This window comes from Triturus cristatus, chromosome 10, assembly GCF_964204655.1.
Source record: "Triturus cristatus chromosome 10, aTriCri1.1, whole genome shotgun sequence".
Taxonomy (NCBI): Eukaryota; Metazoa; Chordata; class Amphibia; order Caudata; family Salamandridae; genus Triturus; species Triturus cristatus.
In genome coordinates, this window is record NC_140593.1 from 933,606,469 (window position 1) to 933,623,034 (window position 16,566).

Below are 16,566 nucleotides of genomic sequence, written 5' to 3' on the forward strand. Positions count from 1 at the left end.
CTAGTCCAAGATTAGTGCTGTCCTGCTGGATGACACTTGCATGTACAATATGAAGGACGAGCTGAAACATCCAGTAATTCCCATGTGTTATTAACAAGATGGTTCATAACCGTGTGGCTAGTTAGTAAATAGGGCTAAAGCAGCTGTTGTAGGCATTCAAAAATAACCCACCAGGGTATTTCCCTGATAAACACAAAAAGGCAAAAAGCATTTATACAAAATATAGTGGTTTTTTGAGGACAGTGTTAATGCTAATAAAAATGGCTGTCGGTTTTGTTTAAAAATTGAAACAAAGGCCATTTGTACTGTCTTGTGATTTCGCAACAATTTTTGATTGGACCTTGTTTGCAAAAGCAGGGTGATCTGCTTTATAAAGACAATTTAGAATTTTTTTTTTTACATTTTCTCTGATGTCATGGATGAAACAGCTCCAAAGTCAACTGCTTATGGTGTTCTCTTCCTGTAGGAACCTCAGTGTTTGTCTGTGCACTTTTCATGGGAAGATTAGGATTTCGTCCAATCCCATTTTTATGGTTGACCTTCATCTAATGTACTTAAGAACGACAGTAGGCTTTTGTCTTTACTGTAGGAAAAGATGCATCTTGACTTGTCAGACTACTTTATGAGGGCCCAAGCATGACCATATGAATTTGTCTGGCAAAGGGGATCCAGCAAAAAGGTAGAGGAAGCTGAATTTATTAGGGACAGACCTGATGCAGATAACCCTCACAGATTACCACATTTCCTATTTCTGCGTACGGACCTCTGAATTCAGCGCATTATGGAGATAAGGGGCATGGAGGTGTTGCCTTCTCCTACAAAGTGCTTACGTCATAACATAGCTTTCCAATCCCGTTGCCAATCAAACCCTGTGTGTCAGGTAATAGGGCGCGTCTTGCCCCATAATCTTCCCATCACAAAGAACATTACTGGTCCACTGTTGGCCAAATTGTTTGCTAATCCTTGCAGGTGTAAACCTCCTCTCTCTGTGTACACTGTTTGCATTCCACGTAGCAGCACCAGCGCACTTGGCACTGACATGGCTTGGTCACCACTCTGCTCTGTGTGTTGTGGCCCCGGCCACAGCAAATGCTCTCACAGTTCTTGTCTTTGTAACATTTCCTCCCCGTGGTGCCAGGTGAGAATTTGCTCATCCGACAAAAGCTGGGGGAATCCTCAATATAGGTCAGGTCTGTAGTCCTTGGGATTTGGTCACTGGGTCCTGGATTGGGTTTTTTGGGTGGAGAAATGTCCCCCTCTCCTGTTGCTTCATTGGTGGTGCTGCCCACTTTGAGTGATGTCTCGTACTTCTGCTTCAGCTGTTTGGCAATTTCATGCAGGGGTGCCAGCTGCCTCCAACACGTGCGCACCGTGCAGGAACCAGACACGCCATGGCATTTGCAAGTCGTCTCCACTCCAGATTTGATGACCTGAAAACCAAACATATCAAAATAAATAATGTTGGCACAAACAAAACATTAAAGATTAGATTTGTCAGCTAGAAGTTTGATTGATTTTGCTTAAGGTTAAATATGTTACATTTTGACAAAATCTGCAACATAACTGTTACACATAGACTTAAAAATCTGGGGTGGGTGTGACTTCCAATTCGCATATCATAGACATTCATGTGAACAATATGAAAATCCTACTGCTATTTTGGTTTATTGCAGCAGGAAAAGCAAAGAGAAATACCACCAAGTGGGTTGAATATGCTCTTCCACTGCAAACACCTCAGGTCTGAAGACACTCTACAAAAGTCAATAAAGGTTAGGATGGTAAACAACATCTAAATAGCTATTATAATTTATACCAAGTGTTAGGACTATATGTGGAAAAATATATGTACTGGAACAAATGTTTCTAAAAAATGCAAACATTTTTAAGTAATTTCTCCATTTTTTAAAGGTATCCTAAAATTTGTATCACATTTTAAAGGTTTTGTTAGTTTTAGAAAATATAGAAATGTAATGAAATGGTTATGCACTTTTATTTGCAGTTCTATAATGCCTACAAAACCCAAACAAACATGTTGCTGCTTTTAATATCAGTTTTCCAATGTTGGTGAAAACACGGAAATCGTCCATTTGATTTTCTACAATCCTATCACCAACTTAAATTGATTCTATACAGGGCCAAGAATGTACTTTTGTTCAAGTATCTCCTCTATTAAACCTTGGTGTGATCCAGTAGCTACAAGTTGAATTGGCTGGATGTCGTGTGAGGATATCAAGTGGTCAGAATTGACTTTTCTAGCTAGTATCCCAATGCATAAAACCAACTATCACAAGTTATTCAGCATCAAATGGGGGAAAACATGTCAACTCAAAAACAACTGAAGTCTCAATTTTAGGCTAAATAACAGGTCCTTTCCTGCTTCCATTGACCATTTGTATTTCAATTAGGAAGGTGACAGTGGTGGGCTGGTGGTGTTGAGAGCACCAGTGTACTAAGCCAGTGGAGGTTGTTGCCGGGCAGGATAAAGGGTTCTATGCTACCCCTTTGGAATTGCAGGCATAAGGTGGGGTTGGCCTGTGTTGAGGCTCACATTTCCGACCGTTTGTCAGGGTTTTTACCAGGTACAGATTAAAACCCAGTAATACTGGGCCCTGTGTTTTCACTGCAGGTGTGGGATAAATGGACCATTTACGTTCGGGAGCTATATGACTTGATATCAGGCTCTATATACATGTAATCTGTTGTCTCATCTTGCTGTCAGCAAGACTTAGGTTACTGATCCAACGGTTCACATTTCAGAGCCAGCTGAACGGCCTCGCGCTGAGAGGAGGTGAAGCGAAAGGAGCAATGCATGACACTAATTATGGAGTTACGTTTTTCCCTGTGCTGGCCTACATAAAAGCAGGAACTATTCCCATACCTCACCCTCCACAAGAGAGAAATTAAAATAAACCATTCATTTGTTAAAAAATAAAATAAAAAAAATACATAGCAGAGCCATGCTTATGAGTGGTTTCAGAAGAGGTGTAAGAGCCACAGGCCACTCAGGTATTGGGAGGCCTGACTCAAGGTGATTGAATCTGTTTCCAGTTGGTGTTCCGGTGCTGATCTATAACGGCCCTGAAGCCTGAGAACCAAGTACACCTCTTTAGCACTTGAATCTCAGAGGAGTGGGTCGAGCAGTTTAACACTCACTTAGTAAGGTTGTGTAGCGTTAGAGACTCTGAAATCTATGACTCTGTTGTGTTTGCTCATTGTTTATGGTTGCCATTGGTGCAGAAACATTTTAGGTCATAGTTTTGTGAGTGTAATCTGATGGGAATGCTGAGTGTGGCAGGTGGGAGAAGAGGGGAGCCGGCTGGAGGTTGGTAGTTCTTGTACTCCTTATCTTACAATAAATCTTCAATTTAATATGACTGGAGTTTGTCTGCTTTGACATCTAACAGACTCACCAAAATCACCAAATACTATAATTGCCACACCAGTGCTTTAGTTTAAGAAGTAAGAAAAAGTGGAAGAAAATATACTGCACAAATCAATAGAAAATTGGGTGAAATACTAATACTATGAGAACTAAACAGGTTGGCCTTCCCAGTGTAACAATTGAGTTAGCTACTGCCTTTTCCTTAACCACAAGAGTCAGCCCGCTAGCTTCTTTGCCACCATGGTCTATCGCTATGGGAGGCTGTCAACAGAATACCAGGCATAGATGGCGGTATTTACACTGGTGTAATCCTTAGTTTGACCATTTACCTTGTGCTGTAGCGTGGGGGGAACCAGCCTGAGGTGCATGCTGCTCTTCTGCAACTGCCCAGTGTAAACTCTTTCATTTGCCAAGCCGAGCCAAGCCGAGGCTTGTCTTTTCTTCTCTGCTCCTGCAGGCTTGCAGAGTTACTATGCCCAGTCCAGGCAAGTTTGCTGATCCACACAACATAGGTACCGGCCCCAACAAACCCCCAGCACAAACAGGAGAGGAGCTGACCTGGATGTCACCTGAGTAATGGATGAATTTCAATGCATTGGGAACTCCTAGGAGGACTATAGTTGATGGTTGGAGCCCGTGCTCAAGGATCACTGAGCCGCAGTGGTGAATTGGAGCAAAGGCGCACTAGCACACACACTGCTCAATGCCATTCTTTTGGCCACAGAAGAATGGCTGGTCACTGTACCAGTCAATCAAGTGCTTCACACTTTGGGCAGCTAGAGGGAACTCGCTCTGGAACAGGCGAGTCCCAGCCTCTCTGGCCTCTTTAGTTAGTTGATGTCATTTCAACCACACCAAGCACTCCCAGAGCAGGGAGGTGGGCTGAAGGTCAATATGGGCCAGTCCAGGACAGATGATTCTGCTGCCAGGTTTCACCCATCCATCCTTGTAGCTGGGTTCTCCCCTTGGTAATTCAAAATAGAGCAGTCATTTATACTTTCTAGTGTGGTCTCTCCTCTTTATGGTCAGTTCCTGTATCAGGGAGCCACAACTGTTGTCTCCTCTAGACAGACTACCTATGCAGGGACACCTCCAACACCCTTCTCCCAACATCATAGTAGACTCTTTGTCCACAACAGATGTGCTGTACCTCCAGCAGAAAGTTACACAATTCTCAGGTAATGGCCACTCACCTGACTCTGAAGTTGGCTGTAAAAGGCATTAGCTCTGAATCCAAGAAGATTCTCCAACATCCTTTGGGTCCAGGAAAAGTCCAGGAACACTGACTTGTGGACCGAGTCCCATTCGTACACTGCATTTGTAGACCGACTCTGTATATTTCCCTGGCCCATATTTTAGACTTATTTGAGGTGGTTCTGCTACTTTGCATAACCATCTACGGATAGGCCAGGCACAGTCTTTGTATTCAAGTGACAGCAGGAAGGAGGAATAGAGCTGGGACTCTCTTGTAAATAGATACCCTAAACACAGACAAAAAAGGCAAATACTCCTTGACACTCTACACTCATCACCATTTTGAGATCAGCACCTTCATGGGAACAAAAGTGAACGACAATGTAGGAGATATCCCAAGGGAAAGAATTGTTCACATCTTACACTCATCAGCCTTTTGAGAGAAGCACCTCCATAGTAACAAAAGTGAAGGACAATGTCAAAGGCTCATCACACACTTCTAAAGAGACCTCTGTCTCTTGCCCTCCCACACTGCCTCACAGCAGAATAAAGGACCGGATCTGACAAAAGGCTATCACTGCACTACTAAGTACACCACTGCTGCCATTTATCCCACACCACCTGGGTCCCTCTTTACTCTAGCTTCGGGAATGTTCAGGGACATCTTAAGGATTTGGGGGGCCCTGGGCCAAATGTATTTTGGGGCCCCTGGTCGGAACAGCTTTGATTATATGATCTAATTTCTGCTCTTTCGAGCGCTCTTTGGCCAGGCAAACTGCTCCACATTCTAAATGTGTTTACGTCTAATATTCAGGGATAGTGACATGTATGTTCAATATTGTAACACAGCAGCAACTCACTAACATTACTGCAAATAATCTCTAGGACACCATCTCATTTCTCATATGTCAGGTCCTGTTTTGATCTACAAGAAACTTTTTTTATGGATTTTACTTGAAACATAAACACAAATTATCTGCAAAATATCTGTAATAGACTCTCACACATCATCCACATTAAAAATAAATTAAAGGAAAACGTTTTTAAAACAATCTGTTTAAGAATTATTCAAGGTCATCGGGGCAAGAATCTCTGCAGAACAGAGCTGGGTCTATCAGGGGGCCCCTTGAAAGGTTGGGGCCCTGGGCCAGAGCCCACTTTGCCCATGCCTTAAAACGTCTCTGCGGAATGTTAGCAATAAACATTCCCCTCCTAACCAATGGATTGTGTCTAATTAAACGTCTTTCCCCAAAGATTGCTAATGTACGGGTTGAATTTGAAAGAATTAATCTGTTATTAAAATATAAAATTCATTTTCTTGTATATACATTTTAACTTAAAAACTTAATTGCACACTTTTTACAAGCACAATAATTAAATGGTTTGTATTAGCAATAAAGCCATTCATCTGGCTACACTCAGACAAGTTCAGACCCATATCCTAATCGTTTACTCGGCTTCATATACGGTTCTGATATAGTCTTTAATATTGGATCTAAATGCTCAGTTTCACGGCTGTAAAAGTGTGAACAATTTGAATGTTTAACATTGGTGGAGTTACATGATTGCATATATTGCACCTATGCTGGGCAATTTGTACTGGTTTCAGAAAATCTTACAATTGCACCAAGCTACTTTACAATGACAGTTGCATTAGCAAGCAGTTTTAAAATTATATTGGCTTAATCTGACCAGTTAAAGTACAAAATGTTGCACCACCAGTCAGGGCAAAGATCACTTCAAAACTAATGAAAATCTGTACATCAGTGTAATCTACATAGCTGGACCTTCTCATTCTTCTAGTGCACAATTGAATCCACAGTCCATGCAAAAGGAAACCTGGTGGCCCCTTAAGTAGTGCGGTTCAAATTCAAGGGCTCCCTCATTGCAGTCTGAACTATCTGACTAAGGCAACAGTTAGGTGTCAAATAGGATACATTTTTGCCAATCACACACTTTTCAAACAGCCATTTGTAAATCATATCAATGCAAAGTAAAGCGGTCCAAATACTGTTGCAAGTCTCCATGTGTATGGGCGAGATCAATTTTTTTTTTAATGAATGCCAACATTTCAAGAAAATTAAATGGAGGTACACATATTGCAAAATATCTACTTGACCGGCATTTCACGTGAAAATAAAGAGAAAGGTATATCTCCAGGGCAGAAGTCCTGTGAGGTGCCTGCAGGAGACTTGTTGAAGGAGAAAATGTCTCTCAGTCGTGATTTGACTCTTCTCGTAAGGCATTTTATGTCCAAACCATTTTGCAAATGTGAAAATTGATCAAGATTGTGCCTCTCCAAATGACAAATTTCTTAAAATGTGAGTAATGTGAATTTCAAACAAATGTCGCCAGTCCTACAACACCAGTACCAATTTTATGGCGACCTGCCATATTAGAACATGAAAGACCCCCAGGCTGTGGGACACATCCTTGCTTTCAGGGCTGAATGAACTCAAGCACCCTCAGCCCACCAAGCCCTGAAAGCAATCATCAGGAAAAGATAGAGGATTTTCTCATAAACACAAATATAAATTGCCTTTGGGGAGTATTAATACTACTCCATACTGTAAAATGAATCAGTAGCCCACATTTTTATTGAAATATGTGGTGGATACCCCCACCACCTATACACTTCTATAGAAAATAACCTTGCTTATAACACTCATCCATTCAGGGCAACATGAGGCGGGTAAGAAAATATTTCCAGGGCTGCATTTACTGCAAGTCTAGATCTATTCCTGCTATCAGTTAGTTGTTGAACTGCCTTCTCTACCACATTGATTACAAACAACTTTTTCAAAAGAAAAGAATATTGCCCCAATATCCCTGCAATGTCAATATTGTATTAGTGACTGAGGCAAAGAAGAAACATACTAACTCATACATTTAAGTGATTGTCAAGATCGGGCCGGCTCTAGGGCAGTGCGACCGGTGGCACCCCTCTTCAGGGGCACCGAGTTTTCAAGTCTATCTTGGCATTAAAAGCACCTGCTGCTGCATTCCTTGACTCCAGCAATTTCCAGGCAACAATAAAGATGCCAAGATAAGGCCAGTGGTTAATGTCCTTCCTGAAGAGAGAGATCGAGTTTTATCTACTTTAAGTTTTGACTGATAATAAAATAGCACAGAGGGTTAATACACCTGCGGCAATGAACGTGTATCATGCAGATCACAAAGTGCATGTAATGTAAACAGGCCAGTGGGTTACTGCTTTTCTAAGAGACATCATTTTGTTACTTGCAGTTTAGAAGGTAAAATCCTAATGTAGAACAATGAACTGTTAACGCTCATCAAAGAACTGCAAGCACACTACAAGTATAGATGAGAGCATGTTCTAATGCTTCAAAACGGGTTTATTTGGGTAGAAATTGATTCCTATTATTAAAGAGATCCCCCAACTATGGTGTTTCATTTTCAATTCTGAGTTTGTGCTTCTCCAGACAAAGCTCTCTTAAACTATACTGCCTACCAGTATGGATGACATGCCACTCCTACACCTTGTAGTCCTCTGGCTTATGTAACATTTCCCATACCCTGCTATATGAAATAGGATTGATTTTCTCTGTGCAATGCATGTAAATGTTGTAGACTTGTAAAGCGCACAGCTACCCCAGCAACGGGGCGTCCCGGTGCTGTAGACCGCTGGGGAACCCATCCTGGCTATCCCTGTGAGATGGTCCCTTTCTGGGTATCTACAAGGTGAAACCAGTGCATCCCCGGCGTCTGTGGGGGGCCGTTGTAGAGATGAGGCAAGCTTAATGCCCAGAGTTGCCGAGTGTGTTCCTGGTTAGAGTAGGTACCGAGGCGAGAATTATCGAGTCCGTTTTGACCCTGGTCCACGACCCTGCCGCGTCGGGAATTGAACCCTGGTCCCTGGCCGATTCTCTGCTTACGGGTCTGCCACCTCTAACTAGTGAGCCACACCTCTCCAGTGCTTTGAAACCCTACACTGGTAGCAGTGACGCTACATAACTAATGAAATGCATCTGAAAGTGAGAGAGAGAGAGTGGTTATGGAGACTCGAGGGGCACTGTTAAAATGAGGTGGTGATGAGGGAATCAGTGGTGGAAGTGGTTACCACCTCCACCATCAATGGAGGGACCAACAAACATTGTCTCACCGGGCGCCACCAGTGCTACATCTGACCCTGATAAAGATGCACTTGCACTTTATTTTAGCGCCGTACATAAAATTAATTTTTATTCTAGACACAAAAACATTTCTTACTACTAAACGTTAAACCTATTGGCTTTGCCTGTGGTTGCCCTCTTTTAAGTATGGGTTTTGTAGTTTTGCTTTTCCTTTATTAAATCTAGGACTACAAGTATCATAATGAATAAACAGTACTGGGTGGACTACTAACACCTAAGGGAAGGAAACCTAAACCTCCATCTGGCCCTCATTTCTGTGGCTGGAAAATCGAAGAAATAATAAGACTAATATGAGAAATATATGGAGCTGGTCTGGTTATTGTTTGACTGATTGCTGAACAAAAGATGTCTGTCAGTCTAATATAAACTTCAGAATCCCTCGACATGTTGATCTTTCTGAATAAAAACAAGAGAAGCATGGTGACCCACATGATGCCTGAAGGCTGTATTTCGAGTTCTTGAATATGTTTTTGTTAGATGAAGTCCAGGGTTTAAAAAAAAAAAATCTCTGGATTTCTTTTCTACTTTCGTGTTTAAACAGAGCCGGAATCAGGAAATGTGTTCCTATTTTAGACAAGTAAGAATTTGAATCAAAAGTTACCATTGTCTCCTCTTAGAAATTGAAAGCAAAACAATGGGGTCAAATATGTGCCCTCACATCTGATACATGGCAATATTTTGCTCTACTGCAGTTTTATACTTTTTCCTAAGGAAAAGGAGCGTTTCAATTTTGCCATTGAAAAGCCTGTCACTGTTTTTGTGTATACTTATGCACTATGAGTCATTTAGTGACAATTTGGTGACTGCTGTGCAAGCATGTTTTGGATGTGCATGTATGCACTACATATCTGCTTTCATCCTCTAAGGATCTACCCTGCGCTCGAGATACCTATTTAAACACCTTGGTATTCTTAATTGCCTTTTTTAAGACTTAGCCTCTTGCCGGAAGTGGTCTTCTTTTTAAATACTTCTTCTGTATCTATCTATCTATCTATCTATCTATCTATCTATCTATCTATCTATCTATCTTTAGTAAATTAGCTGTTGGCATGATCATAAAACAATTGTCTTCATTGTTCTCACCACTTAAGATGCCATATTTCATAGGTTCCACCTATGTTTCATCTACAAAAAAGTGATTATAAATCACTCTGAAACCATAAAAACTCACATTCCAATTGAGTCTTGATATACAGGTTCCACTTCCTATTTTGCCGTCTACATTATATTGAATGATGGAGCCTTCAATGGTGGTTTGTGGGCATTCATGGCACATACATGATACGACATGGGCATGCAATGCATAATCAACTCAAATTTAACTGGGGTAGATGTGAGTACTTGATGAAAATGACACACAGATGATTGGTCACCAAAGATCTATTCACTAGATACCGATTTTCAAGAGCCTTTCATTTCATTTTTAAAAGGGAAAACTTGTTTTTCATAGAAAATATTAGCATTTCCATACACAGGCAAGCTAATGTTTGCGGAGCAAATTATAGTATTTCCTAATATTTATTTAAAACTGATATCTGGCAAGCTAATGTTTGTGGAGTAAATTATATTACCTAATATTTATTTAAAACTGTTATCTACATGATAATCCCTTCTGCTGTCTGAAATTACAGCATGAAAAATTAAAGTAACCCGTGTGGCGCCTGAGCCTGTAAGACGCCCATATCATAGCTATCACACTTTTATGAGGCTATATAAAATAATAAGTAGAATAAATAAAACAGTGATATAAATGATTGTACAGGGGTGATACATTAGATTTTGTAAGAGTTGCTGGTATATGGTACACCAGATTACATGATATTTATAATAAGGTACTACGAGAGTAATAATATTGATTGTGCAAACGTGATACAATTTACTCCATAAGAGTATATTGTACAAGAGTAATACAGTAGACTGTGAGATAGATCTCTAGATTTGTGAGTGTGGTTCTGTGGATTTGCTAACAATGATATACTAGATAACATGATATTAAGATGTCAAAGATTTAAGAGCTAAAACTGATAATGCTATAAAGATACAATATACACAAGCGTAGTGATGTCATTGAATCTACAAGAGTGGTACTATAGATGCAAAAAGATTTGTGAGTGCGGTACACCGGATTTGATGAAGTGATATGCGAGAATGCAGGATAGTGATAATTAAATGCTACCGACTGCTCAAATCGATTGTACAAATGTGGTACAATTTATTCTGTAAGAATAATGCCATTGATTCTGCAACAGTTATATAGTAGATGGTGGGGAATATAATGTGGATATTTGATTAAAATGATACACTAAATAGAGAAAGTGATAAAGTTTTAGGAGTGCGATACCATTTATTCATTAACAGTGGTGCTGTTGATTGTACAAGAGTGGAGCAGTAGACTTGAGAGAAGATAAGTAAATTTGTGTGAGTAAATGCATTTGATGACTAATACATGATAGTAACACATAGGCTAACATTGATTGTGTGAGAGTGAGACAATGCCAGTTCATATACATCAGCCTCTGGAAAATTGCACTGAATTCTCTGCAGGAACCTTTTGCAGAAAAAACAGTAAATTATATATTCAATGTCCCAAGCACATGGCTCGAACCCATAACGATGGGTGAGGACTTTTCCCAACTGCTGTAACCACAACGGAAAGGCTATATGCCATTTAAACATTCACTTGGGGCAGAATTTTTTGATCAAAGCAGGGTTAAGCATACAATAATACTGGAAATTTGGGACAAAGAGGTTACAGAAGAAAATAAGGCCCTCTGCTGCTCCGCTGTCTTCAATCCCGCTACCTTCATTCCACTGTTATACAGCATGTCATTCATACGCATCCCTGCCATCCATAACAACTGGAATTGGATAAGGCCTATACAGACCAACTTGGACAAGTATGGGTTTATGAGATTCTGCAAACCCTGTATAAATGCCCGTCTACAATTTCTTTATAATCGGCGACCTGTGACACACCAAGTGACACTAGGAAAGGACATCAGAACTGTACTGTAATAAGTTATTGCAGTTCAGTTCTGACATCACAATGTCATGCAGCCAGAGCCAGCAGCTGGGGTGAAAGGCAGGTCAGGTCACGCAGCAGCTGTTTAAAGCAACAAAACTTTGCTTTCTTTCTTCTGCTTTTTGTTCTAGCTTACAGTGACAAGCAGAAAGAACATGTTTATTTTTTGGACTCCTTAGATAATTATTGAAAAGTTAGAATCTTTCTGTATGTTTCTACACATTCTGAGCTACTGCAGCTTCCTCTTTTTTTTTAAACTGACTTTTTTTTAACTGTTTCTAATATCTTTTGCAACAAATATCTAACACGTTTTTGATGTGCTTAATTTTCCACTAGAGGTTCCATTTTTTTAATTCTTCATGTTTGCATACATGTTTTCTCATATATCTGAAAGAGCTATACACCAAGGTTTTAAGTGAGTTGTGGGAAAGGTGATGGAGTAATCATGTATTATATGGGATAAAGTACCCCCTGCTTTGAATGATAAGGATATTGCAGGTCACCTCAGAGTCCCATAACCTTCGTCCTCATTCCTCCATGTAGTTATGGAACTCCTCGGTGACTTGCAATATCCTTATAATATACAGAAGGGTTTTTTATCCCATATATCATCAATAACTACACATGTATGAATAATTAAAAACTGAAATGCATGAAGTGAAGCTAATCTGATATACGCAGTTGTACTGCTTTCACCAAATCTGATTTAACATGAAACAAGATAGCTCAGGCATGGTCATGCAGCAGATGTGGGCTGACGTAGAGTCAACAAATCCTCGACTGTGGCTCTGTTTTCTCCTGCTGATACAAATATAGCTGGCTCATTTACCCCAAGGCTATGAAAACAGCCGTTGCTAAGTGTACAGGCTTGCGACTGGGGGCCAGAAAGAGAAATGGTTCTGATAATGATATCATGCATCACGAAACATGATATTAGCATTGTGGGTTTAGACACATAAAGTGCACCCGTCAAAGACCTGCCTGATGTGTTTATCTCGCTGTGCAATTAAAAAAAAGGGGGAGCTGCATGCTGAGGACAGGCTGTCTGCCTAGAGCTGAGCTCAAATTCCAGCCTGTGTTACCACATCCCAGGACGTCCAGCCAACTCTTCTGTCTTCAAGTGGGTGACTTCCACTTTTTATTGCCATGCATCTTATGATGTTTCCACTTCCCCCATCTTAAAAGTTCTCTTACTCACGTGAATGTCAATGAGATGATGGCGGCACACACTGCGCTTGATGTCTCAATGTGGCTTTTAAACTTACAGGCCAGCGTGGGCCCAGTTTTATAAACCAACCCAAAAGCATAAGTCCAGAACAAATTTAGAATTTTTATTAGATGCAGGCGTTCATTCATAGACATATTTACAAAAACATGTCTCTCTACCAACCAAAACAAGCACTGATAAAGTAAATGGTTCACCTTCTGTATCGTCAAATGACTTTTACCAAGCTTCTCTAGCACTCAACATGGGCACATGAAGCTAAGCAGCCACAGAGCTAACTTCATGGAACAGCAGTGCACGCTTGCTACGTATGCACAGAAAGGTAGCAGCACAGGTAAAAGAAGTGCTCACTTCTTCACACAGAATACGGACAATGTGCGCGGCAACTGTCTACAAAAGTGCAAGCATCCTCACAAACACAGAACATTACTGCATGAACAGCAGCAATGAATGCTTCCCTCACATAAAAAGAATATTAATAGTGTATGTTGTGATATGAGTATGTAGTGGGGTACTGCTTTTGAAACAATTATATTGGTATGGTGGTTTGCATGTGGTGTGATATGCTGATAAATTAGCAGGTGTGTTGAATTACATTGTTTGTTATGTGCTATGATCGTGTGTGGGGGGGGGTTTGTGTGTGTGCTGGTGTGATAATGTGTTTATATTTTTGCATTATGGTGTACTTGTTAAGAAACAAAAGTGACTTGTTGGTAGGTCATTGGAGACATTGCTCCAGAATGTGTAACCTCTCCAAATATTTAAGACCTACCTCTGGGTGAAGGTCTTAAGGCTGTCTAGCAAGAGGGGAGCAACAGAACAGTTACCCTACAAAGCTGGCCTTGGAAGTGTTCTTGCTAGTTTTGCCTTTTGTTTGGTTTATAGTTGATAAGAAGGGAGTCAGACTATTTGGTGTTTAAATCTTCTTTGGCCAGTGGATGCTTGCTTTACCCAGATTATTTGACTACGGCTTAGAACTGTGGGCTTTTGAGCCCTGGGCATATCTACTACTCCTCGCAGCCAAGCAGCCCTGCGATGCTATTCTGTGAGGATGGACTGAGTATACTACCCTTGGTGCCCTTTGCCAGAAATCTCTTCACAATCGTGCCAATTGCCAGTGACAGAATTCAGCTGGGAGCCACAGCCACAAGTGAACAAACTGAGAGGAAGAGTGGATCCTTCCCAGTGATGACATATTGGAGTCATCCATAGTAGAGGCAATGAGATTTTTTCAATATTTTGCTGGGAAGTCTAATGTTTGGGGAATTCCTATCATCATTCAAAGAGATTGGAATGTGTGAAAGTCACAATCTGTTCCTCAGTCTGCATCTCAGAGATCACTAGGACGTTGAGAGCAATGTATCTTATTCCAACACAGCAGTGCCTCCCTTTGAATTAAACTAATCACTAACTCATGCTGCAACATGATTTCATCAATAAAAGCACACTTATGCAAGACAGTCCAAGGGTGAGTTCCACGATAAAGCTGATTAATTCTGTGCTTTCTCTGCACCTTTTCGTCAAACATCATTGCCAAATGTTCACCCCTCAGTGATTGTGCAAATAGCAGCTGAAGATTAAGATTAATTTATTTAGTCAAAATGTTAATTTAACAATGAAAGTTTTATATTAAATGATTAGCTGACTAGAAGGGTTGGCTTTCTGACAAATTCATAGTCATTCTGTTCAGCCAATTTGGCTGTTGCTGTGTCTAAAGTTCTTATGGGAAACTGCATGGAGAAAATGCATTTTGAGACTTCCCTTTTCCTCAACCCCACTTGACAGATCACAACTAAACCATCCAGGAAGGATCAGAGGTGGATTTACCCTTTCTTTGGAAAGTTTTGTGAAGATTCGTCAAATGGTTCCAAGGTTATTGACACATCAAAAAATGATTTTCCTATGGAAATCTGGTCCTAACTGCAACTACAGAGTTGTGACTGCCACAGTGTAACTTATATACAGGCCAGCCCCACGATGCGTACATCCGAAGGCCGAACATGGCAGTAGGCAGGGCCTGGCTGAAGGCAATACATGGCGAGGTATAGCATAGTTGCATATGGTAATAAATAGTACTTTATATTTTTTTTAAAACTCTAGAAATTCACTGAAAAAACAAAGGTTAAAGTGACGTTATAGTTAGGTATGGTAATGATATCTTAATTTGCATTTTTTTTAAACGTAGAAATTCACATAGATAAACAAATATTAAAGTGACTTTATAATTAGGTGAAAATGTAAATCTATATTTAAGATTAAAAACAAAATGACTGAAATTCACAAGTTATATATTTTTTCAAATAGCTATTACTAGTGCTCTTGTCATGCACTGCTTATAGTCTCACATATAACATCACTCATGACATATTCTATAACATTATTTATAACATCGATATTGTATCTGTATTGACATAATTGGCGACAACACTGTACATGCCAGAGACATGAGAAATAACTATACCTGGTGAATTTCAGCGTTTTTTTTTTATAGTTTAAAATGTGACGTAAACTGGTCTTTTGACCTAACTATAACATTACTTTAACCATTGTTTCTTTCAGTGAATTTATAAATTCCCTCCATATTTCCAAGTTTATATAATGTAATCATGTTCATGGATGTCTCACATTCCAATACCCCTACTTACATTTCTGGTGAACACCAGTCGGTGATTGACTATATATATTTCTCGAAATCTCGTGCCATGGATCACTGATGGAGAGATTAAATGTAGTGTATTAAGTGACCACAACCCACTGACTCCTGCGGTGGCTACTCCAGTGGAGAACCAGACTGCTTTTAAGGGAGTTAGGGGTAATCTGTGGGACTGGGTGGAGTTTGAGGAGTTCTGCTACTCAGAACTCCGCGAAGTGACCAAAAAACTTCACTGTGCTACGCGGAGTTCCACAAGCGTCAGAGAGCATTAGGTCACGCTAATTTTTAGCACCGGTGTTTGTCCTGCACTGAAAAATCTGTGGAAATGGCACCATGTGAAGCACAGGAGGGCACTGCTTCTTTCTGCAGCTCGAGTAGATGTTCTACTCGAGTGGCAGTTTCCTAAACGCGAACAGAAGGTTTCGGAGAGTGAGCGGTAGAGGCCATGTGTGACCACCCATGTTGAGAAATCTCGCTAGGTGGTGGCCTGGAGTAAGATTTTCCTTGCTCGTGCTCACCAAGTTAATTTTGGCGAGCACAAGAGAGAAAAAAACTCCGCTCCATTACAATGAGCAGAGTTTTTTAGAACTCCACGTGCTATGCTTAGCGCAAATTGGGAAAAACTCCACAAACTCCACAAATTCCATGAGTGGAGTGGAATTTCACACCTAGGCCTAGTAATCTGGAGCCAGAATATCAGGGCAGTAGGATACTTTGGAGAGGGTAAATATGGCCAGAGTTCTGTTTAGTCTATGTACAACACATCTGTCACTCATGGACAGCTGCCTAACACACAATGTAAAGTGTATACAGTTGGTTGCGTTATTTGAAGATTCAGGCCACGTGGTCAGAGATCTTTTAATGAAGACGATCAGACATTGGTCAGTGGCGGTACGTCCTGGGAAGAAGAGCTTTTGCTCAACTCCATCGGGCTCT

The 16,566-nt window shown here is 40.6% G+C and overlaps 1 protein-coding gene across 1 annotated transcript in view; it reads right to left on the reverse strand.

Moving 5' to 3' along the window:
• Window positions 1-387: 387 nt before the first annotated feature.
• WNT9A (Wnt family member 9A) overlaps window positions 388-16,566 on the reverse strand; it is a 209,544-nt gene continuing 193,365 nt past the window's right edge. The window contains exon 4 of the mRNA XM_085628761.1: window positions 388-1,430. Within this exon, the coding sequence (XP_085484887.1) occupies window positions 957-1,430 (474 nt within the window). The 3' untranslated portion in view covers window positions 388-956. The remainder of the gene's footprint in view (window positions 1,431-16,566) is intronic.